The following is a 26,212-nucleotide window of genomic DNA, read 5'->3' as shown; positions in this document are numbered from 1 at the left end:
TAATGAAATCTATACTGAATAAAACTGAATTAGCATTCCTTCCACTTCATATCCATTTTCATAAGGCAAGAGCTGTTTTATTGTAAATTCACTTATATAATGAGAATACTCTGGACATTGCTTAGTAGGGTTCTATTTACAATTTATTCTGAACTTTATCCATTAATTACAAGCACAGTGAATAATAATCATTACTACTAATCACTAAAATAAACAGATGAAGCACTCAAATGTATAAACCTTTTATTTAAAATTAGAGACTCAAATACAAATTAAATAAGTACAATATAAAATAGTAAGCCTTCATAAAACAGATCATAACCACTTTAAATCATACTATTTCTACAACAAAATTAAAGAGAAATCTAAATACAGTCCAAAATCAAATTATTTTTAAACTCTTGTCAACATTAAAATTATTACAAAACATTCAAAGAGACTTAATTAGAAGATGAACAAGGCCAGGTGCAGTGGCTCACGCCTGTAATCCCAGCACTTTGGGAGGCCAAAGTGGGTGGATCACGAGGTCAAGAGATTGAGATCCCTGGCCAACATGGTGAAGCACCATCTCTACTAAAAATATAAAAATTAGCTGGGCATGGTGGCGTGTGCCTGTAGTCTTAGCTACTCGGGAGGATGAGGCAGGAGAATCACTTGAACCGGGAGGTGGAGGCTGCAGTGAGCCAAGATCACGCCACTGCACTCCAGCCTGGTGACAGAGAGAGACTGTCTCAAAAAAAAAAAAAGAAAAGAAAATGAACAAAACTACTACAGAGTGATTCCTGCTATCCACTAAAATAAATAAGAATTAAAATTCAGTATGATTTCCATTCATCCACAGATAAAAAGCACCTCATTTTAAGAAGGCAATTATCTATTTCTTTCCAAGGCTGTGAAGACTGCTTTATTTGACTTTTAATTTTAATATGGCACAACAAGCTTGATCAGTAAAAGCAATATTATTAAAAATGTTTAGAATGTTCCTTACAGACCCTTTCTGCTTCACTTCATGAATAAGGGTATCATATATTTAACATTTAAAACATTATGACACAATAAATACCTTTTAAAGGTATGTGGCAAAATAAAAATATACTCTGATTCGAGCTGGTGTTTGGAAAAAATAAAAATATACATTAAACAATGAAGTCTTGGCTGGGCGCAGTGGCTCACACCTGTAATCTCAGCACTTTGGGAGGCCGAGGCGGGTGGATCACGAGATCAGGAGATCGAGACCACGGTGAAACCCCGTCTCTACTAAAAATACAAAAAATTAGCTGGGCGTGGTGGCGGGCGCCTGTAGTCCCAGCTACTCGGAGAGGCTGAGGCAGGAGAATGGCGTGAACCCGGGAGGCGGAGCTTGCAGTGAGCCGAGATTGCGCCACTGCACTCCAGCCTGGGTGCCCGGGTGACACAGCGAGACTCCGTCTCAAAAAAAAAAAAAAAAAAAAATTAGCCGAGCCTTGTGGTTGCACACCTGTAATCCCAGCTACACAGGGAGCTGAGGCAGGAGAATCGCTTGTATCCAGGAAGTGGAGGTTGCAGTGAGCTGAGACCAGCCTGGGTGACAACAGTGAAACTCTATCTCAAAAAAAAAAAAAAAAAAAGTCTCTTCTTTCCTTTATAATGGGGAAATGATCATATTCATTCTATTTTTTCTTTTTACTGTCTTAATTCTTGAGGAAAAACGTTTTATATTTTTATTATCAATGTTATAAATCCAATTCTAGACTTTGCACACAAAAAAATACCAAGGGAGATAGTATAATATCTCAAGCTTGTATTTTCCTGAAATTATTGGTAAAAAGTAGAACTAGACTTAAGTAGATAACAGGAAAATACAGTATTATGGTGTTTGTATACAAAAAATAATCCAAAACAAAAACAAACACTCAAGATGGCACCCACATTATTCCAGAATAAAGTTATTTACATATATACAAACAATTATATGACTAAATAAATGAACATTTTCCTAAAACACGCATATTGTGAAGCCTTTTATAATTAAACCTATAAAATCAAACTAAATTGCATATTATCAACTGTCGTGATTACAGCTTTCTGCACACCAGGAAAGTTAACATTTTAACATCTGTTGTTCTACAAAACTGAAGATAAAATGTCATCAAACTCAGCATTTCTCTAGAAAATTTTATATACCTCAGCAACCTGTCATACTGCCTGTCATAAAATAAATGGACTCTAAAATGTACTTACTCTTTCCAGAAAAAATTTTTTTTGTAGAGAGGGGGGTCTTGCTACGTTATCCAGGCTGGTCTTGAACTCCCGGCCTCAAGTGATCCGCTGGCCTCGGCCTCCCAAAGCAGTGGGATTACAGTCGTCAACCACCACACCAGGTCTCTTTTCTAAAACTTTAATTTCCACTATTGCTCGTTTGAAACCATTTTAATCAAGTCACATTTCTTGGAGAAAATTCACTCAAGGTTCTGAAGGAATTAGTTATTTTCTACAAGCAACTCTGTCATGGGTGATAGAGTTGTAGCTCTCTTAGAAGTTTTTTTCCTCTTTCAAAGAGAATGAGAAATATGCAGAGATTTCTTTACTGACTCACTAAATGTAAAGATTAAGAGGACATAATAAAATTTTCGACTACAGTAGCATATAGGTTTTCACAGTTTATTTACTACTAACTAGCTATAACTTAGACAACTCATTTAACATGCTGTGCTTTAGTTTCATCTTTGAAACAAAGAGATTCGAACAGAAATCTCTTAAGCTTCCTTCCAACTCTTACATGGTATGATTCTGTGCTTCTGCAGGAATTCTTAATTGATAAACTGAATCTTCCATAAATCAAGAGAACTGATGTGTACTAAAATAGCACAGCTGAACTAAACCTCTCCTTGTTAGGAAAAAAACACAAAGAGCATGTTCAAAGCTCAACTTTCCAAACCTTACTAGACCCATTCACTCTTCAGCCAACCAAAGAATAGCCCATAGAGTTAAAACCAAATATTTTAATTATATAAATTACTTTTAAAGTATAATATAAACCCATTAAAATATATTAAGTCTATGCTAGTTTTCCTACATTCTAATTTACAATATTTTCATTTTATCTACATTCAAGATAATATGTACAGTTAAGGAAGGGGCTATTTAATATTCTTGCACTTCTAAACACTAGTAAAAGTTAAATAAAACACAGACAAAGAACAGAATATTAATAATTATCATATTGTGCCAAATTTTTAATGAAAGTATGCTGAGTACTATTTGTGGGCTAGAGAAACAAGGCAAAGGTAAAAAAAGGAAATCCTGCTAACAAGTGCTGATGATCAAATGAATTTAGTTGTGTTTTGCCATAACTTAAAAAAGACAGGAGGGAGAGGGTTTTAGCAGAAATCTATTTAGGTAATACTGAATCATGACATTCCAGCAGCTTTTATGAAAAACTAATGTATAAAGTAGTATTTTGGTACTAGTGTAGTGCAAATTGGTTTTTCTTTGTCTAACTATGGACAGCAAGTGAGGCACTTAACTGTAAAATAGAAAAATAGGGTATATTTAAGAAGACATTCAAAATCATTCAGAAAAGGTAATTAGCACTATTGAAAAAAGTTAGAAATTCCATTTTTATTTAACATGCATTCAATGTTACACATGTTTCACTAAGGAAAATCCTTCTGAAAGTAAGATTACTGTTTTATTTATAAGAAACAGAAAATATTTCCTTTTCAAGGGATTCTGGATTTCTAAGAATAAAATCCAAGTCGTCTCAACCTGAGTGCTACGTATTTATAAACTGGGAAAAATATATCTTACCATACAGGAAAAATGTTATGACTATCAACAAATACCATGAGCTGGGAGCAGTGGCTCCTGCTTATAATCCCAGATACTCAGGAGGCTGAAGTGGGAGATCACTTGAGCCAGGAGTTCAAGGTTATAGTGAACTATGATCATGGCACTGCACCAACAGAGCCAGACTCCATCTCTTTAAAAAACAACAACAAAAAATGCCACGTACCACGTGATCCTCAACTTTATCCTTGAAGGATCAGATGCTTTTATTTTATATAACTTCAGAGAAGGGCACCTAATGACTACAACAGAATGATAGATATTTAGCACCTAAATTTAGAGAACGCTTAAGTATTGCCATAGTTTTAAATAACTGTATGTCTGTAAGTTGAGGGAAACCAAATACATGTTGTTCAATGATATTATCCTTAATTACAAATGCATCTACCTATAATTTTCAAACACAATCTTATTTCTCCCTGAAGTTGCAGACGTATATATATATCCCTTTTAACAAGTAAAGTGAGGTTTATTATTTCTTCACCATCACTAAATTGTCTTCCAAATGTGGCACTTTTTCAGGTTAGACAAAAAGCAGTTCCTAAAAAGTCATTTATATTCGACCATTAGTATTACTTTAAATGTTCTTCACTATGGGACAAAGGTCAAAATTGAAGTGAATGGCCATGGACCTTCTGTTGAAATACACAAGTAAATATAAGCAGGAACAGAGGAGATGAACATACATTAATTTCTGACAACATGTTGGCACATAAATGCTTATCTATAGGGTGAAAAAGCACTTAATGAAAGGATAAATATTTGCCATGACAGTATTTCAAGTATATGGAGACTAGTATTTCCTTTCTTCATATCTAAGTGAAATATTCTTATGTTGCCTAAGTAAACTTGACTTTAATCCTGGATAGAACACTTTACTTCATATGTTAAAACTGATGCATGACATTAACTGAAGTTTTCCACGAGACAATTTAATCATCCCCATTGAGAAATCTTATAATCCTACCTTTTCTTCCTTAATTTGCTTATAGAAAGGCTTTCTTTGACTCTGAAAGGAGGAAAAAAGGCTTTAAAAAAACATTTTACACGAGGGAGACTGGCAAATTTCAATAATTCACAATCCTCATATTTCTCATTTATATTTGCTTTATCAAATTTCATTCCTTACTATATAATTAATTTTCGCAGACAAAGAAGGGCCAAAATTCTCTTATTTATATATTTAAGGTAATTTTTTCTATTTTCTTTAATATATTCTAGCTTATTTTTTAAAGTAAATGAGTACATGAAAGAAACAGGAACATTGCTGATGCAATTCAGTTAAGAAATAAGTGCATATAGCTTTCAATATAAAGAGTTTGGTACCTTACAGCTAAGTAAAAAGCTAACAAAATCAAAATGAAAACTCAGCTCAATATCTAGAATCTGAAAAATATGAGACATGAATACAAATTCTATATAAATAGTAACAAAATTAGGGGTAGGGAGTACTCCCCTCCAAAAAAAAAAAAAAAGGCAACTGAATATTTTTAAGAAAAGTTAAGTGGATATCTGCCTCCCAAAAGACCACAACATGCTACACAGTAACACCAACATGCAATAGCTGAAATGTAGAATCACATTCTGGCTGCTGCCCTTGAACTTCTGCATTTAATTTAGCATTCTCTTGTGTCTGGCTAATTTCACCTTGCAAAGGAGGAGATATGCCATGACTCTCATCTACAGAAGCACCGTCAGACAAGGTATCTAACTGTAATGGGAAACAAGCAATGTGAAGTTTACTATCTCTTGTCTCTTTATCGAAATTGGTCCTCTCATCAGCATCTTCCAGCTGTTGAACTGAAGCTAAATACTGTTCAAGTAGACTATTGTCCTGCTCGTTATTTGAGCTTTCCTTATTCCATTCACCATGTTCTTCACTAACATCCCCTAAATCTGATTCTTTGCCATATCTGACTGTGTCAATGGAATTCCCCATTATAGAGCTTTCACTGCCTTCTGTGGAACTTTTCTCAAAATCCAAAGAATGCGGCAAAGAATGAACTTGTTCTGTTAGAGAGGAATGAAAACCAGAGTCTGGAAATTCTGGTAATGATTTCTCTTGAGGAGCTACATCAGAAGCAATGAAACAATCAGCATTTTGATCAGAAGAGGACTCCTGGCTTTGGGTAAATAATGGAGGTTTTGATGGCGCAAGAGTACTTGATATAGGAGGAACATCAGTATGCCAGGAACTTAGACGCTGGTCCACTGTCTGTTGCCAAACCTGTAGAGACCTTACCTATAAACCAGAGAATACAGTTGTATTATAAAATAAAAAGTGTCTTTTTTGTTTGTTTTTGAGACAGGGTCTCGCCCTGTCACCCAGGCTGGAGTGGAGCAGCACAATCACGGCTCACTGCAACATCAACCTCCTGGGCTCAAGTGATCCTCCCACCCCACCTCTGCCTCCTAAGCAGCTAGGACTCCAGATGCCCACCACCATGTCTGGCTAATTTTTTTTTTTTTTTTTTTTTTTTTGAGATGGAGTTTCGCTCTTGTTACCCAGGCTGGAGTGCAATGGCACAATCTCGGCTCACCGCAACCTCCACCTCCCAGGTTCAAGCAATTCTCCTGCCTCAGCTTCCCAAGTAGCTGGGATTACAGGCGCCCACCACCATACCCGGCTAATTTTCTATTTTTAGTAGAGACAGGGTTTCCCCATGTTGGTCAGGCTGGTCTCAAACTCCTGACCTCAGGTAGTCAGCCCACCTCAGCCTCCCAAAGTGCTGGGATTACAGGCATGAGCCACCGTGTCCGTCCATCTGGCTAATTTAAAAAATTTTTTTTGTAGCGATTGGGTCTCACTTTGTTGCCCAGGATGGTCTTGAACTCCTGGGCTCAAGCACTCCTCCTGCCTTGGCCTCCCAAGTGCTGGGATTATGGGCACAAGCCACCTATCTATTTTACAATTTTCCTTTGAGCTCTTTTCTCCAGCAGTCATGAAGCTGGCAAATGGCAGAACTGGAGCTAGAACTGCTGACTCCCTTTATCTTTTCCATAGCATCCCAAGCCTAAAACCAGACTGGCACAAATGGTACACATCCCTGGTAACAAAAGGCCCTCACCAGGAGTGGGAATGGGCCAAAGCAATTCTCTTGCTTCTACTAGAAAAACAGCAAGAAGCACAACAGTACATGTCTAGCTGACTAAGGGGTCAATAATGCACAACAGTACATGCCTAGCTGACTAAGGGGTCAATAATGTATTCAAGATATACTGAGATCTATTCAATAAGACAGGTTAGAGCCCTTGATATAAGTAGATCTTGTAAAATAAGTCTCATTTCAGATACCCAGGTAGAGATTAGAGTTTTTAAGTATTAGCTAACAATATAGTATAAGCAACTTTCTAGAATACCTAAAAACATACCAAATTCTTGATAATCTGACCTCTACATTTCTAAAGTATAACAAAAATTCCAAAATTTTACTGTAAAAACTGCAAACAGGAAAGCAGTATGTACAGTTTTTAGTTTCCCTTTAACCCCCCTCCAAGGTAATTACTGACAGCAACTTGATGCATATCCTTCCAGACTTTTTTCTAGGTAGTATTTTCAAACACACAGGGAAGCTGAGCACACTGGTGTGTGCCTGCAGTCCCAACTGCTTGGGAGGCTACAGCAGAAGGATCACTTGAGGAGTTCAAGGCTGTAATGCGCTAGTGCTGTTTTTTTTTACTAAACAGTATTATTTTGGAGATCTTTCCATGTTGGTGAATACTATTACCTTATTCTTTTTAACTGTTCCATGGTATTCCACAGTATTATTAGTCTATAATTTAACCATTCCTCTATTGTTGGTAACTACAAAACTTTACAAATCAATAATTATTTTTTCATTTTATAGGTCAAATCCTATTATAACAAATTTGGCCAGGTGATGTGGCTCACTTTGGGAGGCTGAGGAGGGAAGATTGCTTGAGCCCAGAAGTTTGACACCAGCCTGGGCAATATGGCAAGACCCCATTTCTATAAAAAAGAAGAAATGTAAATTTTATTAAAATATTTTCAAGAAATTATCATCAAGAAGTATTTGATGTGATACAATGCTAGTAAAACCAACTGCCTAAATTGTCCCTAAAGTGTGCTATTATAGGATTCAAATACTCTCCTATACAGTTATGTATACTTTTTAGGACATGCATATTGTAGTCATATACCATCTTAATCACCATTCATTCAAATATTCCCAAAAGATAGATCGATAGCTACATGAAACTTCAAATTGGGGTTGTTGTATCTATTGGAAAGCTCTAACAGCCTTCAGTTAAGCCAGTTTCCTCCTGCTTTATACTATTTTGCTTTTCTTGTCAAAATTGTCAGAATATTTTTCTTCAGATTAAATAAAATGCAACAAAATTCACTGTCCTAGTTCACAGTTAGTGGCAAAGAACACAAGCCATACCCTTAACCTTGAACAAGAGTGCTTAATACACCTGAGTACTCTATGATTATCTCAATGAATATAGAATTTTTATTTGATCATATATGAGGTAAATCAGCAGGAGGGAGTTTTACCTGGTTCCAAAGGAATCTGAAAGCTTCTTCTTGTACAAATTTTTTAATACGTTCTTCATCTCTTTCTTTTCGTAATCTACAATAATTCAAAACACATTATTGACATAAGGAAGGGTGCTTTGACTCAGACTTCCTGTTACAACTCATAAACACATGCATTGTAAAGAGATTAATAATCTAATAGTTGTCTTTCCCACTTTTAGAATATCCAAATTAAAACCTTATTTTATTTTTATTTTTTTAACCTCAGAAACAAAATGGAACAGTTTTATAAGTGACATCATAAACCTTAATTTTGAACTGTGACTCAAAGTAGAAGCCAAAGGAGATATGACTGAAATACAGGTATTAGTTCAACAAAGTATTTCCAGTAGTAAGAAATAAAATAAAATGTTAAATGGCTCTTCGTCAGGCTTCAATTTCTCAGCCAAACAAACCAAAGGAACAGAAAGTGCAAAAAAGGAGTGGCTATCCAAAGCCTCCAAAACAATTAAGGGTCACACTTAAGTACTCATGATCACAACTTGAAACACCCTCTCCTAAAGACTAATCCCATCAAACTTTACTATTCTGTTTGCCCAGGTCTCTGACCTACGCCTTGCTAACAACAGACCTCCCATCCATTATTCCTCATTCATTCATTAAAGTCTTAGCTCTGGGCTCACTGCTGTTCTCTCCATACTTAGGCCTATCACAAACCTAAGGCTCCTCCTTTAGTGATCCATTATCACCCAAACTGTCAACATCATTTTGTTCCACACCTCTGACCCAATTCTCCACTTTCTCTAGTCCCCCAAGCCTTTCTCCTGTGCCATCCAGAACTCCTGAATTACAATCAGCAAACTCCCTTATATATCCATCTCTCTCTGAACTTTTCCTTGTCCAAAGCAGACCCACTTCTGAGAGCACTATAGCCCTCTGAAGTGGAAGCTATTTTTCCCTCTCACACATCAGGGTTGAAAGATTGCTTCTCACTGTTGTTTTCAAATGATGCTTCATCTCCCTCCTTTAACTCCTGCCATCCTGCTAAATTTTCCAAAATTCTTTGTCAAGTACTGACCTCCCACCATCTGGTCCCATTCACTGAAGTCTCAGCACCACGCTTTCTCTTTGCCCCATACCTGTCATCATTTTTGGAGACCTCAACATTCACATGGATGCTCTAAAAATAATCCACCCCATGTCAGTCACCCATTCTCATAGTCTCACCCTAAACCAAATCATTTTGACTATACCACTTTCAGACATGGTTCTAAGCACCCAACACCAACCACTACTTCCTATCCTCCCAGTTCACTTGCTGTAGTACCCTACTGCAACAATCTAGACCTCCAGTCCAATGATCCTTCCCTCCTGCCTTCACTTCCCTTTTACCTCATTTAAAATTCCAGCCAGGCTGGGCACAGTGGCTCACACCTGTAATCCCAGCACTTTGGGAGGCCCAGACAGGCAGATCACCTGAGGTCAGGAGTTTGAGACTAGCCTGGCCTACCTGGTGAAACCCTGTCTCTACTAAAACTGCAAAAAAAAAAAATTAGCCAGGCATGTGGCGGGTGCCTGTGATCCCAGCTACTTGGGAGGCTGAGGCAGGAGGATCACCTTAACCTGGGAGGCAGAGGTTGCAATAAGCCGAGATCGTGCCATTGTACTCCAGCCTGGGTGACAAGAGGGAGACTCCATCTCAAAAAAATTTTTTTAAATAAAAAATAAAAATAAAATTCCAGTCAGCAAGGTAATTCACATCTGTAATCCCAGAACTTTAGGAGGCTAAGGCAGGAGGATTGCTTGAGGCCAGGAGTTCAAGACCAGCCTGGGCAACATAGACTTCATCTCTTTAAAAAAAATTTTTTTTAATTAGCTGGGCATGGTGGTGCATGCCTATAGTCCCAGCTACTTGGGAGCCTCAAGTGGGAGAATCACTTGAACCCAGGAGTTCAAGGTTACAGTGAGCTATGATCACACCACTACACTCCAGTCTCAGCAACAGGGCAAGACCCCGTCTCAAAAAATATATAAAATCTAAGATCTATCATTATTACTCCCTCTCAAATATCTTCAGCTCTCTTGCCCTTCCCCCTCTCTCTCTACAATATCACCTAGGAAAAAAAATCATTCCTGGCTGAACCAAATTAACCATGCCTGAATCAGAACAGAACAGCTAAGAATTGCTGATGAAAATCATACAACCTGACCTATTGTTTTGCACTTTTAAGCATTTTCTCACATTGTCCAGCAACCCTCCTCCATTTTCCTCATAAGGTCATGTTTAAGATGACTACCTCACACCTCATACTTCTCTCCTTACACCTCCTTCACCCCCTCCTCATTTTCAGGCGTTGACCACATCTTATACATTATTGAAAAAGAAGCAGCAGCAGATAGGACTTTTTCCCATCTCCCACCATCAAACCTACCACCTTACCTGTTCCTGCTCCCATCTCAGGCCACTTCCTCTACTTCGACACTACATTTCTTCCTCTCTTACCTTCTCAAGAACTGCAATCCTGCTCTTCCTTTTTTTTTTTTTTTTGCTGCACCATCAATTTTTCCCTCCTTATTTATTCATTCCATCAACACATGAACAAACTATATCTCTCATCTCCAAAAGAGAATGTTCCTTTAATCTAGATTCTCCTCCAGACACCACTTAACTCTCTTTTCTCTTGTTTACCTCAAAACAACTCTTTCCAAGAATTGGCTACACTCATCCTTCAAACTCTTTACCTCTCATTCACTATTCAACCCATTCCAAAATGGCCTTCATCCCTCTACACCACTGAAGCTGCTCTTGGGAAGGTCATTGTGCAGTAAAGAGTTAACTCAGCAGGACAGGAATGTTCAAACACTGTACATTGCAAAGATAAGACTGGCCCTTGACTGACTCCTTGGAGATAATCTCTAAGCCCTTGGAATATCCTGACTGAAAAGGAGTATCTTTATACCCCTGGGGTCTTGGTCCACATCAGATAGTTTAGGCAATCAATGATTTCTAGTCAACATCTGTTTTGTTCGTCCGGGGTCCTGGCACATGGAGTATCAGTGTGACCTCTATGTGGCCTGAGGTCCAAATAGTTAAGATCAGTTACATGGGTACACAATACCTATGTGACTGGCCCACAATAAAAACTCTGGACACCAAAGATGAGGTAACTTTCGCCAGCTGGCAATACTTCATATGTGTTATCATACATAATTGCTGAGAGAATTAAGCCCTGTCTGTACAACTCCACCGAAAGAGAACAACTAGAAGCTTGCACCTCATCTCTCCTAGACTCTGCCCTAGGCATCTTTTTTCTTTACTGATTCTAGTCTGTATCCTTTTGCTGTAATGAACCATAATGATGAACAGAATAGTATTTTCCCGAGTTCTGTGAGTCCTTTTAGCAAATCATCCAACCTGAGGATAGTCTGGAGAATCACCAACACAGTCACCAATAGCCTCCAACTGCCAAGTCTAATGCCTCTGTCCTCTTTATGGCACCTCTCATCTCTCCTGAAACACTTTCTCCTGTTGAAAGTGGAACTCTCCTAGTTTTCCTACCACTCTGGCTGTCCCTTCTCAGTATCCTTTGCTGCCTCTTCCTCTTCTACCCGATAATACCGGTAAATATTACTAGTTGCAATATTAATGAAATCCTAACTTTCCTGGGTTAGCAGTCAGTAAAACATATGAGCCATGGGATTAAGAAATAACTCCTATTGTAGTCCTATAGAATTTTAGCCCCTTCTGAATCCCTGCTATTTTCTTTAATTCTTATGTCATGTACTGAATTCCATGTAGACTTCATCATCTTATCATTTTTATACTTGGTTTTTCAATGTTTTCTGTACCTTTCTATGTTTAGAATTACAGATCCCTATAAAGCTCACGTTCATTGAACATTTATCACTACATTGCATCTATGTATCAAGTGCTTTGCTAGGGATGGAGATGAGGAGATAGAGCAGATAGTGTCTGCTCTCCAGATGCTTTCGGTACACTGTAGGAGACAACCAAACCAACAGTGGCTACATTGTGTGAAAAGTGTTATAATCACAGAAGCACAGTGTTCTGAATTAACTATAAGAATCTAACACCCTCAAACCAACAAAACAGTGCATCAAAAGGACTTCTGACCCACCTCCTTATTTCATCAGTTAAGCAGACAATGTGCTCTTGCATTCTGCATAGCCGGATTTCGTAACGCACATCTTTGGCTTGAGGGTTGTAGTTTCTGGCATAAAATCCCCGCCAACAGGCCTGAAGCTTGGTGGCTGCATCATTTAACTTCTGAAGGGCAACTTTGTCTTGTCCCAAAGCAACAGATCTCTGGGTTAAAATCATGGGAAGTTTCTCTGAAGTTTCTTTATTTTCTGGTTGTGTATTTTCTGGTTTCTTTATGTCTGGTTGTTTCTGTTCAGCTGACTCAGGAAAAAATGTAAGACTGTGGTTATCATCCTTCAAGATAGCGCTGATTATTGTTGGCTCAGGACAAGGTAATAGCCCAGCTTTCTCATTTACCTCTGTATTGATTTCACTTCTCATCATTTGAACAGAATTCTCATTTGCAGCCCATAAAGGCTTTTCCTCTTCCTTATCCAACATCTGGCTTTCCAGCCCTTTCACAGATTCATCTGCAACACCATCATCTTCTAGGCCCAAGTTAATGCCCTGCAGCCTCAGCTCAACTGTAGGTGATAGTGGAGATAGTCCTGATGCAACTGGCATAAAAGTAGACTCTGAAGAGAGAAGACTACAGCTTAACTTGTCCTCATCCGTCTGTATGTCTTCCAGGTGCAGATCATTTCGAGAATATCTCGTAGTGTGTACAGAGGCTGGAAAATTATTCTTAACCGCAAATAACTGATCATCATTACTGTTTATCCCAACCCAAGAATTGACTTGAATGATGGGCTCTAGAAGAATCAACAGAGTATCATTTAAACCACTAAATATTTACATTTTAGTTATGTCCCTTTAATGAAATCTATTCCTCGAAATAGAGTAAAATGCAAAAAAATCCCCTCAGTGACTTCTTCCAATATGCCTAAAACATCGAACCAAACATTTTTAAGAAAATGAATTCTTGTGATAATCATAATAATCAAAGCATCATGTCTATTCAAAAGGTAGTAGTCCTTGAAATGTTTCTTAAAATTAGAAATATAGCAGTTATAATATACATACATATATAGGTGTGTATATACATAGATATGTATAAGATCTAAATGATTACTGAAGTTAGCAAACTAACAAAAAATTATGAAAATATGCACCTTTTTCTGCTTTATGATACCCGACAAATTAAACAACTTGGAGTAAAGGGATCAGAGATAAATTAATTTCTTACCACTTTCCTGGGATATCTGGCAATCTTGAACAGGGCTTGAATGCTCAGGAATAAGGGATGCCCTTGTTTCAACAGGAACAAGAGGAGACAACTCTTCATTTTGGCTTTGGTTCATCAACTGCCTCTGGTGAAACCTAAAAATCAATAACATCTGGTCTGATTTAACACAAACCAAAAAGAGAAAGATTTTCTGCTTCCTAGGTAACAATGTCAAAAAGGCAGAAGTTTACAAGTTCTCAAAGTAGGTACTTTTAATTACTGCCAAATTATAAATCCTCATTTGAAAGCACTGGATAAAGACAGTTAAGAAGCTTATTTTGTAATTGCAAAGACAGACACCCTACTTGCACACATACACACATACAAAAACATTTAAAGGCAGGATCTCTGATAAAGAAAGTAAATATTAAATGCTTCTGGCAATACTTTTTCTCTTTTTTTTACTGTACCCTTTGAAGGCAGATATACCTCTTAAGTATTCAAAAATCCACAAGAAACACCTACATTAAAGAACAAATAGGTCGGGCACAGTGTCACACACCTGTAATCCCAGCACTTTGGGAGGCCAAGGCAGGTGGATCACTGGAGCTCAGGAGTTCAAGATCAGCCTGGGCAACATGATGAAACCCCATCTCTACAAAAAATATAAAAAATTAGCCAGGGCATGGTGGTGCGTGCCTGTAGTCGCAGCTACAGGCACAGACAGCAGGGGGTCTGAAGAGGGAGGATCATTTGAGGCCAGGAGACTGAGGAGGCAGGGAGCTGAGATCACACCACTGCACTCCAACCTGGTGACAAAGTGAGCCCCTGCCTCAAAAAAAAAAAAAAGGGGGGAGGGGTGGCGGATGCAGTATCTAATGACTGTAATCCCAGCACTTTGGGAGGCCAAGGCAGGCAGATCACCTGAGGTTAGGAGTTCAAGACCAGCCTGGCTAACATGGCAAAAACCCATCTCTACTAAAAATAAAATATTAGCTAGGTGTGGTGGCACATGCCTGTAATCCCAGCTACTCAGGAGGCTGAGACCCGAGAATTGTTTGAACTGGGAGGTGGAGGTTGCAGTGAGCCAAGATCACGCCACAGCACTCCAGCCTGGACAAGAGTGACACTATGTCTTCAGGGAAAAAAAAAAAAAAAAAAAAAAAAGAACAAATATATTTTTTAAAAATCCTATCCCGTTTCCTGGTGTAGTAGCTCATACCTATTATCCTAGCACTTTAGGAGGCCGAAGCAGGAGAACTGCTTGAAGCCAAGAGTTTAAAATCAGCCTGAGTAACAAAGTGAGACCTCATCTCTACAAAAAATTAGCCAACCATGGTGGCATGCACCTGTAGTTGCTGCTGCAGTGACCTATGATTATGCTGCTGTACTCACAGACCAAGAGACCAAGACCCTGTCTTTAAAACAAAAAAAAGCCCTCTATTCCTCCATACCATATTGTTTGGCTGTTTGCAGTGCACAATTCAGCTTCCCTGAAGGAACTGCTGCAGTGACAAGGGGACTGAGTGTCCAGAAATGTGGGCCGCAGCACTTGCCTCAGGCTTACTATCACCATAGCAAAGACTCAGAGGTATTTTAACTTGTGAATTCATCAGTTGTTAGAAATAAATGGGCTCACCTCTGTTTGCTCAAAATCTTCTCTAGTTTGGCATCCTCTGCAGTTTGAAGACCTAGCGTAGAAGTAAGGGGGCAGACTGTAGCCAGATATTGGACAAGCTGGATGTGCTGGCCAGGCCGATATGCTCTCCCCTTGCCTTGACTATAGAGCCATTCAGCTTTCAAACTGGAATTGAGGAACATAAAAAAGAGGAGATGGCATGAGAATAGTCAATACACATTGTCAGGCAACAATGATCTTCGTTCTTAACTTACCTTTATAGCACCACTGGATGTTTTTCATAAATAAAATTCATTCAATTTTTTTTTAAATCTATCATTCCGACTCATATTCCTCATTCTAATAATGTTTCAAACTCTTTTTCTTGCTTAGGGGCACTTCCATTGAGCTTGGACTAATGGTGCCAAATATTTTTAAATCATTTTCAAGGAAGCAATGAGTATTCTCTCCATTCATTCTGTCACACTGAAATGCCTAAATAGATGAACTGCATTTAAATCCATTAGTTCATAATAACAGTTAAAAGAAAAAAAAACTAGCTGGGTATGGTGGCATGTGTAATCTCAGCTACTCAGGAGGTTGGGGTAGGACGATCGCTTGAGGTCAGGTGTTTGAGGCTATAGTACACTATAATCATACCTGTCAACAGTCACTGCACTCTAGCCTGGGCAACATAGCAAGACCCTCGTCTCCATAAAAAAAAACAAAAACAAAAACAAAAGTGAACTGGTCAAAGTTGGAGGATACTAGTGAACCACCAACTCCTTACCATTAATTCTATCTTTTCTATACAAACTATGCCAATGCATAACCAGATAGTTACTTCATAGTATTCCAACTAATAAAAAAAAGAGTGATAGAGTTAGAACTTCACCATTTTGCAACCCTTAATGAATTAGCAGATTTAGGCATTGATCATTAATAGCTACTAATAACACAAGAGAAAACTAGACACTGTATGCCTCCCAACAGAACCCACTAAGTAAAAACTGCAATTACTTTTGCACCAACCTTATAGTCCTCCCTTCAAAAAAAAAAAAAAAAATCAAACCTGAATCTGAACAAACATCCATATCCAATTTACAGAAAATACAGAAGGGAGAGGAATATGTCAAAGGACACAGGGATGCAGTTGGTAAAATGAGCAGATAATGGGAAACTCTATAGGACAAATATTCTGACTTCTTCAACTACAACCAAAAGAAGAAAAGAAAAGAAAGGGAGAGAGAGAAAAGAAAGCAAAGAAAATAAAAGAGAAGAGAGACAGATAGATTGAGAGATTCAAGAGAGTCATCTTGGACATCTAGCCAAGTTAAGCCTTCAGATGACTCTAGCCCCATCTGTGATCTGAGTGCAAGCCCAGGAGGCCCCAAGAAAGAACCGCTCAGTCAGCACAGCAAACCTACAGAGCATGCCATAGTAGGATACCGCTGCTTTAAGACACTAAACAGAGGAAGAAAGAAACTTAAGAAATATATCAACCAACTGTGACATAAGGCCGTAATTATTTGAATTCTGTTTCTAAGATACAAAATTCATTTATAAGGATTGAAAATGTAAGCACTGAATATCTGATATTAGGGCACTTTGTTAATTTTTTTTTAAGATGTGATAATAGCATTATGGTTGTTTCTTTAAGAGTTCTTCTCTTTTAGAGACATAGACTGAAATACTAACAGGTGAAATGATATGTAATCTGAGATCGGCTTCAAAATAGTATAGAAGAAGGGAGAGTGAGTGAAGGTATAAGATGAAGCAAGGGCCGGATGCGGTGGCTTATGCTTGTAATCCCAGCACTTTGTGGGGCCGAGGTGGGAGGACTGCTTGAGCCCAGGAGTTTGAAGCCAGCCTGGACAACAAAGCAAGATTCTGTTTCTTAAAAAAAAAAAAAAAAAAAAAAAGTTTAGTTTATTTAATAAAAATAATTAGAAGTATTCCTTCCATGGGCCAGGTGCAGTGGCTCACACCTGTAATCCCAGCACTTTGGGAGGCCGAGGTGGGCAGATCACGAGGTCAGGAGATTGAGACCATCCTGGCTAACACAGTGAAACCCCTTCTCTACTAAAAATACAAAAAAATAGCCAGGCGTGGCGGCATGCACCTGTAGTCCCAGCTAGTCGGGAGACTGAGGCAGGAGAAGGGTGTGAACCCGGGAGGCGGAGCTTGCAGTAAGCCGAGATCACGCCACTGCACTCCAGCCTGGGCAATAGAGTGAGACTCCATCTCAAAAAAAAAAGAAGTATTCCTTCCATGGAAACATCCCTGTGGACTAAATCAAAATCATTTAGAATCTTCATGAAATCTGCTCTAAGTTTCCATACATTCTCCTGACAAACAAATGGCACGTTGAAAGGTTGTACAAAAATAGGTCCAGAGTAGAAGACAATCATCAACTTTAATATTTCCCAGCAAGCAATATTTCTAAGTTATAGATGATCTGTACTTTGGGAAGACAGAAAAGTGAAACTAAGAGGCTAGAGGAAAGAGCTCAAGCTTGAATATCCCACAGTTTAAGTTTTTGTGGAAAAAAAAACACAAAATGTAGATCGTCAACTGCTATAAGATCTGATTTTCCACTTTGCTTCACATGAATTCATCAATAAACATATCCCTACACAAATTATATTAAATCCTTGGTAAAAAAAAAAAAAAAAAAAAAAAAACTCCCTGTCAATTAAAATACCATTTTCAATTAAAAAAAAAAAAAACAAAATTAAGACTCATTCAGCTCTAACATATTAATCTTTTTTTTTTTTGAGACAAGGTCTTTCTGCCAACCAGGCTGGAGTGCAATGGCACTATCATGGCTCACTGCAGCCTCAAACTGCTGGGCTCACTCAGTCCTCCCACCTCAGCCTCCCAAGTAGCTGAAGCTACAGGTTTGCACCACCATACCCAGCTAATTTTTTCATTTTTTACTTTTTTTTAGAGATGGGGACTCACTGTGTTGCCCAGTCTGGTCTTGAACTGCTGACTTCAAGTGATCCTCCTATGTTGACCTTCCCAGGCACTAAGATTACAGGCATAAGCCACCATGCCTGGCCTCTCACATATTAATTTCAAGTCATTGGAGTATGATTCCACTCTTGAAAGTGAAGGAACTGTTTACTTAAAACAAGAGAAGTAACAACTATTAAGAAAGGGAACTTAAAACAACTTGCTCTGTCTCTTTAAAAAAAAAAAATGTAATACCAGCTACTACACGCCTGTAATCCCAACACTTTGGGAGGCCAAGGCGGGGAGGATCACAAGGTCAGGAGATAGAGACCATCCTGGCTAACATGGTGAAACCCCGTCTCTACTAAAAATACAAAAAATTAGCCGGGTGTGGTGGCGGGCGCCTATAGTCCCAGCTACTTGGGAGGCTGAGGCAGGAGAATGGCCAGAACCCGGGAGGCAGAGCTTGCAGTGAGCTGAGATCATGCCACTGCACTCCAACCCGGGCGACACAGCGAGATTCCGTCTCAAAAAAAAAAAAAAAAAAGGAGTACTGAATAAAAGGATATCTGATATTTGCTTTTAAAATACTCCAACAAAAAATGTGGAATGAAACAAGACTGGCAAAATATTGACAATTGTTGAAGCTGCATGGTGGGTACATAGATGTTCATTATGTTATTCTCTCTAACTTTCTATATATTTGAAATATCTCTTTAAAAAAAAGGATATTGGCTAGGTGCAGTGGCTCATATCTGTAATCCCAACACTTTGGGAGGCTGAGGCGGGAGGATCCAACAAGCCCAGGAGTTCCAGACCTGACTGGGCAACATAGCAAGAACCCTTCCCTACAAAAAAGTTTAAAAAATTAGTCAGGCTAATTTTTTTTGGTGGCATGCATCTATTCTCAGCTACTAGGGAGGCTGAAGCAGAAGAATCGTTTGAGCCTGGGAGGTTGAGGCTGCAGTAAGCTGTGACCCTGTCACTGCATTCCAGCCTAGACAACAATGCGAGACCCCATCTCTAAAAATTAAAAAGAAAAATATCTAGCACTAGGAATTTCAACTTAAATAATTTTAAAAAGGAATATTAACTTTCTCCAAGGTTCTGCTCCCATAAGATCTCTAACTAAGCAACAGAGTTATAGCTTTGTGCAGGTTCCTGTCAGTAGCAAAACAGAGATCTAAGCACATTCAGAAAGAACTCCAAACACTGAGGTGCCACACAAAGATGCTCATCTTTCCACAGGTATGCTCAACTCTGAGAAATGGCTCAGCCAAAGCACCACAAGGTTTGGTTACTGCTCAAGTTACTCTTTTGGGTAACACATACACTCAAATCAAGATCTAGCTACCTGATGTTATCAAAGAATCTAGGATACATTTCATAATGGAGAACTTTAACCTGGGTGTTCTTAGCAAATAACAACCAGAATGGGCAGACTTTAAAAACTGAAAATTCCTTCCTGTCCTTCAGGGCAATTCTCAATGTTGACCAGGAAAATATTTTCAACACTGATCAGGCCAAATACCAATTTTTAAGGTAATAGCTCTCCCTTAGAATAATGCCTCCTTCCTGAACACAATACTTCCAGAGTTGTTTTAAAGCATGGGAGCACTGTTGACAGACTACAACTGCAACAGCATTTTGTCTCTAGCACAGCACCAACCATCTAGGTTCCTAGTTTGAGTGTAACTCTATCCTTTTTTTTTTTTTGAGACAGAGTTTTGCTCTTGTTGCCCAGGCTGGAGTGCACTGTGTGCAATCTCAGCTCACTGCAACCTCCGCTGCCTGGGTTCAAGTGATTTTCCTGCCTCAGCCTCCCAAGTAGCTGGAATTACAGGCATGTGCTACCACACCCAGCTAATTTTGTATTTTTAGTAGAGACGGGGTTTCACCATGTTGGTCAGGCTGGTCTTGAACTCCTGGCCTCAGGTGATCCACCACCTTGGCCTCCCAAAGTGCTAGGATTACAGGTGTGAACCAATGTGCCGACGCTTTTTTTTTTCTTTTTTTTGAGAACTCTATCCATTCTTGTATAGGCTGACATGCTATTATGAATAGGGCTGCTGTCAACATGCATGTACATGTCTTTTGGAAGACCTAAGTAGCTATTTCTATACAGTATACATGTGAAGTAAAATTGCTGGGTAACAGAGTATATATGTACATTTAGCTCCAGTAGATACTTCTAGTTTTTCAAAGTAGTTGTACCATTTATAGTTCCCTAGAGTGGTTTATGAGCTTTCCAATTGCACCATACCCTTAGTATTATCAGTCTTTTTTTTTTTTTTTTTTTGAGATGGAGTTTCACTCTTGTTGCCCAGGCTAGACTGCAATGGCACGATCTCAGCTCACTGTAATCTCTGCCTCTTGGTTTCAAGTGATTCTCCTGCCTCAGCCTCCCGAGTAGCTGGGATTACAGGCATGTGCAACCATACCCAGCTAATTTTTTTGTATTTTTAACAGAGCGGGGTTTCTCTATGTTGGTCAGGCTGGTCTCGAACTCCCAACCTCAGTGATCCTCCCGCCTCAGCCTCCCAAAGTGCTAGGATTACAGGTATGAGCCACCACACCCGGCCATCCGTCTTTTAATTCTGGTTATTCTAGCTGGGTGCAGTGGCTCAAATGTATAATCCCAGCATTTTGGGAGGCTGAGGTAAGAGGACTGCTCTAGCCCAGGAATTCAAGACCAGCCCAGGCAACATAGCAAAACCTTATCTAAACTAAAAATTTTAAAATGAGCTGGGCACAGTGGTGTGTGCCTATAGTCCCAGCTACTTGGAAGGCTGAGACAGGATGGTCCCTTCAGCATAGGAGGCGGAGGTTGCAATGAGCTATGATCATGCCACTGCACTCTAGCCTGGGAAACACAGCGACACTCTGTCTTCAAAATATATATTCTAGCAGAAGCTGGTTGAAGATGCCATAATAACTAGGAAAAAAAAATCTTTCTGAATTATTAAAAAGTTACCATAATAGTTACTTCTAGTGAGGAGGGGAGTTACGACCAGAGGGAAACAAAGGGGATCTCTGGATGCTGGTTGTATTTTTTTTTTCCACTTTGTTGCCCAGGCTGGAGTGCAGTGGTGCAATTTCATCTCACTGCAACATCCACCTCCCTGGCTCAAGCAATCCTCCCACTTCAGCCTCCTGAGTAGCTGGGACTACAGGCACACACCACCACACCCAGCAAATTTTTTGTATTTTTTTGTAGAGACAGGGTTTCACCATATTGCCCAGACTGGTCTCAAACTCCTGGGCTCAAGCAATCCACCCACCTTGGCCTCCCAAGTAATGGGACTACAAGTGTGAGCCACCATGTGCAGCCATGCTCTCTTCCTGTTCTCTGAAGTGATTATAAGGATATTTTAAAATATTATTTTAAAACTATATCTTAATTATGTGATACTTTTACAATTCTTTTTTTTTTTTTTTTTTTGAGATGGAGTCTCGCTCTGTACTTCTACAATTCTTAAAAATGTGTCTGGAAAAAAATTTGCTATTGAGCTACCCTCCCATCTCTTCCTTCTTCCCACACTTTTTTTTTTTTTTAATACTTTAAGTTCTGGGATACATGTGCAGCATGTGCAGGTTTGTTACATAGGTATACACATGCCATGGTGGTTTGCTGCACCCATCAACTCATCATCTACATTAAGTATTTCTCCTAATGCTATCACTCCCCTAGCCCCCCACCCAACAGGCCCTGGTGTGTGATGTTCCCCTCCCTGTGTCTATGTGTTCTCATTGTTCAACTCCCACTTATGACTGAGAACATGCAGTGTTTGGTTTTCTGTTCCTGTGTTAGTTTGCTAAGAATGATAGTTTCCAGCTTCATCCATGTTTTTGCAAAAGACATGAACTGATCCATTTTTATGGCTCCATAGTATTCCATTGTGAATATGTGCCACATTTTCTTTATCCACTCTATCATTGATGGGCATTTGGGTTGGTTCCAAGTCTTTGCTATTGTGAAAAGTGCCACAATAAACATACATGTGCATGTGTCCTTATAGTAGAATGATTTATAATCCTTTGGGTATATACTCGGTAATGAGATTGCTGGGTCAAATGGTATTTCTGGTTCTAGATCCTTGAGGAATTGCCACACTGTCTTCCACAATAATTGAACTTACACTCCCACCAACAGTGTAAAAGTGTTCCTATTTCTTAACATCCTCTCCAGCATCTGTTGTTTCCTGACTTTTTTTTTTTTTTTTTTTTTGAGACAGAGTCTCACTCAGTCACCCAGGCTGGAGTGCAATGGCACAATCTCGGCTCACTGCAACCTCCACCTCCTGGGCTCAAGTGACTCTCCTGCCTCAGCCCCCTGAGTAGCTGGGATTACAGGTGCGCGCCACCACACCCAGCTAATTTTTTTCTATTTTTAGTAGAGACGGGGTTTCACCATGTCGGTCAGGCTGGTCTCGAACTTCTGACCTCATGATCCATCTGCCTGGGACTCCCAAAGTGCTGGGATTACAGGCATGAGCCACCACGCCCAGCCTGTTTCCTGACTTTTTAATGATCACCATTCTAACTGGTATGAGATGGTATCTCATTGTGGTTTTGATTTGCATTTCTGTAATGACCAGTGATGATGAGCTTTTTTTCATACGATTGCTGGCCGCATAAATGTCTTCTTTTGAGAAATGTCTGTTCATATCCTTTGCCCACTTTTTGATGGGGTTTTTTCTTGTAAATTTGTTTAAGTTCTTTGTAGATTCTGGATATTGGCCCTTTGACAGATGGATAGATTGCAAAAATTTTCTCCCATTCTGTAGGTTGCCTATTCACTCTGATGACAGTTTCTTTTGCTGTGCAGAAGCTCTTTAGTTTAATTAGATTCCATTTGTCAATTTTGGCGTTTGTTGCCATTGCTTTTGATGTTTTAGTCATGAAGTCTTTGCCCATGCCTATGTCCTGAATGGAATTGTCTTGGTTTTCTTTTAGGGTTTTTACAGTTTTAGGTCTTACATTTAAGTCTTTAATCCATCTTGAGTTAATTTTTGTATAAGGTGTAAGGAAGGGGTACAATTTCAGTTTTCTGCATATGGCTAGCCAGTTTTCCCAACACCATTTATTAAATAAGGAATCCTTTCCCCTTTGCTTGTTTTTGTCAGGTTTGTCAAAGATCAGAGGGTTGTAGATGTGTGGTGTTATTTCTGAGGCCTCTGTTCTGTTCCATTGGTCTATATAACTGTTTTGGTACCAGTACTATACTGTTTTGGTTACTGCAGCTTTGTAGTGTAGTTTGAAGTCAGGTGGTGTGATACCTCCAGCTTTGTTCTTTTTGCTTAGGATTGTCTTGGCTATACAGGCTCTTTCTTGGTTCCACACGCAATTTCAAGTATTTTTTTCTAATTCTGTGAAGAAAGTCAATGCGACCAGGTGCGTTGGCTCACGCCTGTAATCCCCGCACTTTGGGAGGCCAAGGCGGGCAGATCACCTGAGGTAGGGAGTTCAAGACCAGCCTGACCAACACGGAGAAACCCCATCTCTACTAAAAATACAAAATTAGCCAGGCGTGGTGGCGCATGCCTGTAATCCCAGCTACTAGGGAGGCTGAGGCAGGAGAATCGCTTGAACCCGGGAGGTGGAGGTTGTAGTGAGCCGAGATCATGCCATTGCACTCCAGCCTGGGCAATAAGAGTGAAACTCTGTCTCAAAAAAAAAAAAAAAAGAAAGTCAATGGTAGCTTGATGGGGACAGCACTGAATCTATACATTACTTTGGGCAGTATGGCCATTTTCACAATATTGATTCTTCTTGTGCATGAGCATGGAATGCTTTTCCATTTGTTTGTGTCCTCTCTTATTTCCTTGAGCACTGGTTTGTAGTTCTCCTTGAAGAGATCCTTCACATCCCTTGTAAGTTGTATTCCTAGGTATTTTAGTCTCTTTGTAGCAATTGTGAATGGAAGTTCACTCATGATTTGGCTATTATTGTTGTATAGGAATGCTTGTGATTTTTGCACACTGATTTTGTATCCTGAGACTTTGCTGAAGTTGCTTATCAGCTTAAGGAGATTTGGGGCTGGAATGATGGGGTTTTCCAAATATACAATCATGTCATCTGCAAACAGAGACAATTTGACTTCCTCTCTTCCTATCTGAATACCCTTTATTTCTTTCTCTTGCCTGACTGCCTTAGCCAAAACTTCCAATACTATGTTGAACAGGAGTGGTAAGAGAGGGCATCCCTGTCTTATGCCAGTTTTCAAAGGGAATGCTTCCAGCTTTTGCCCATTCAGTATGATATTAGCTGTGGGTCTGTCATAAATAGCTCTTATTATTTTGAGATATGTTCCATCAATACCTAGTTTATTGAGAGTTTTTAGCATGAAGGGGGTGTTGATTTTTTTTTTTTTTTTTTTTTTTTAGATGGAGTCTTGCTCTGTCGCCTGGGCTGGAGTGCAGTGGCGTGATCTCAGCTTACTGCAACCTACGTCTCCTGGGTTCAAGCAATTCTCTGCCTCAGCCTCCTAACTGGGATTACAAGTGCCCACCACCACCTCTGGCTAATTTTTATATTTTTAGTAGAGACGGGGTTTTACCATTTTGGCCAGGCTAGTCTTTAACCCCTGACCTCGTGATCCACCCACCTCGGCCTCCCAAAGTGCTGGGATTACAGGCATGAGCCACCGCGCCCCGCCAGGGGTGTTGAATTTTATCGAAGGCCTTTCCTGCATCTATTGAGATAATCATGTGGTTTTTATCATTGGTTCTGTTTATGTGATGGATTACGTTTATTGATTTGCCTATGATGAACCAGCCTTGCATCCCAGGGATGAAGCCAACTTGATCATGGTGGATAAGCTTTTTGATGTGCTGCTGGATTCGGTTAGCCAGTATTTTATTGAGGACTTTTGCATTAATGTTCATCAGGGATATTGGCCTGAAATTTTCTTTTTTGTGTGTGTCTCTGCCAGGTTTTGGTATCAGGATGTTGCTGACCTCATAAATAAGTTAGGGAGGAGTCCCTCTTTTTCTCTTGTTTGGAATAGTTTCAGAAGGAATAGTACCAGCTCCTCTTTGTATCTCTGGTAGAATTCAGCTGTGAATCCGTCTGGTCCTGGGCTTCTTTTGGTTGGTAGGCTATTAATTACTGCCTCAATATCAGAACTTGTTATTGGTCTATTCAGGGCTCTGACTTCTTCCTGGTTTAGTCTTGGGTGGGTGTATGTGTCCAGAAATGTATCTATTTCTTCTAGATTTTCTAGTTTATTTGTGTAGAGGTATTTATTCTCTGATGGTAGTTTGTTTTTCTGTGGGATCAATGGTGATATGTTCTTTGTCATTTTTTATTGTGTCTATTTGATTCTTCTCTCTTTTCTTATTAGTCTGGCTAGCAGTCTATTTTGTTGATCTTTTCAAAAAACCAGCTCCTGAATTCATTGATTTTTTGAAGGGTTTTTCATGTCTCTATCTCCTTCAGTTCTGCTCTGATCTTTGTTATTTCCTGTTTTCTGCTAGTTTTGAATTTGTTTGTTCTTCCTTCTCTAGTTCTTTTAATTGTGATGTTACGGTGTTGATTTCAGATCTTTCCTGCTTTCTCCTGTGGGCATTTGGTGCTATAAATTTCCCTCTACACACTGCTTTAAATGTGTACCAGAGATTCTGGGATATTGTGTCTTTGTTCTCATTGGTTTCAAAAAATTTATTTCTGCTATAATTTCGTCATGTACCCAGTAGTTATTCAGGAGGAGGTTGTTCAGTTTCCATGCAGTTGTGTGGTTTTAAGTTTCTTAATCTTGAGTTCTAATTTGATTGCACTGTGGTCTGAGAGACTGTTATGATTTCTGTTCTTTTGCATTTGCTGAGGAGTGTTTTATTTCCAATTATGTGGTCAATTTTAGAGTAAGTGTGATGTGGTGTTGAAAAGAATGTACATTCTGTTGATTTGGTGTGGACAGTTCAGTAGATATCTATTAGGTCTGCTTGGTCCAGAGCTGACTTCAAGTCCTAAATACCCTTG

The 26,212-nt window shown here is 39.3% G+C and overlaps 1 protein-coding gene across 7 annotated transcripts in view; it reads right to left on the bottom strand.

Annotated features, from left to right (window-relative positions):
- Positions 1-226: 226 nt before the first annotated feature.
- Positions 227-26,212, bottom strand: part of CEP97 (centrosomal protein 97) — a 65,966-nt gene continuing 39,980 nt past the window's right edge. For 3 of the 7 annotated variants that reach the window (XM_055260591.2, XM_063629973.1, XM_063629974.1), the window contains 5 exons: positions 15,296-15,460; positions 13,678-13,811; positions 12,469-13,243; positions 8,348-8,423; positions 3,576-6,070 (listed from right to left, as the gene is read on the bottom strand). In XM_055260591.2, the coding sequence (XP_055116566.2) occupies positions 5,366-6,070; positions 8,348-8,423; positions 12,469-13,243; positions 13,678-13,811; positions 15,296-15,460 (1,855 nt within the window). In that variant the 3' untranslated portion in view covers positions 3,576-5,365. Of the gene's footprint in view, positions 727-3,575; positions 6,071-8,347; positions 8,424-12,468; positions 13,244-13,677; positions 13,812-15,295; positions 15,461-26,212 lie in introns of those variants that run through there. The other 4 variants (XM_055260592.2, XM_063629976.1, XM_063629977.1 and 1 more) reach the window with 2 other exon arrangements.

Source organism: Symphalangus syndactylus, chromosome 21 (genome assembly GCF_028878055.3).
Source record: "Symphalangus syndactylus isolate Jambi chromosome 21, NHGRI_mSymSyn1-v2.1_pri, whole genome shotgun sequence".
Classification (NCBI taxonomy): Eukaryota; Metazoa; Chordata; class Mammalia; order Primates; family Hylobatidae; genus Symphalangus; species Symphalangus syndactylus.
Note: the sequence above shows the minus strand (reverse complement) of the source record. Positions and strands in the feature narration are given on the sequence as shown.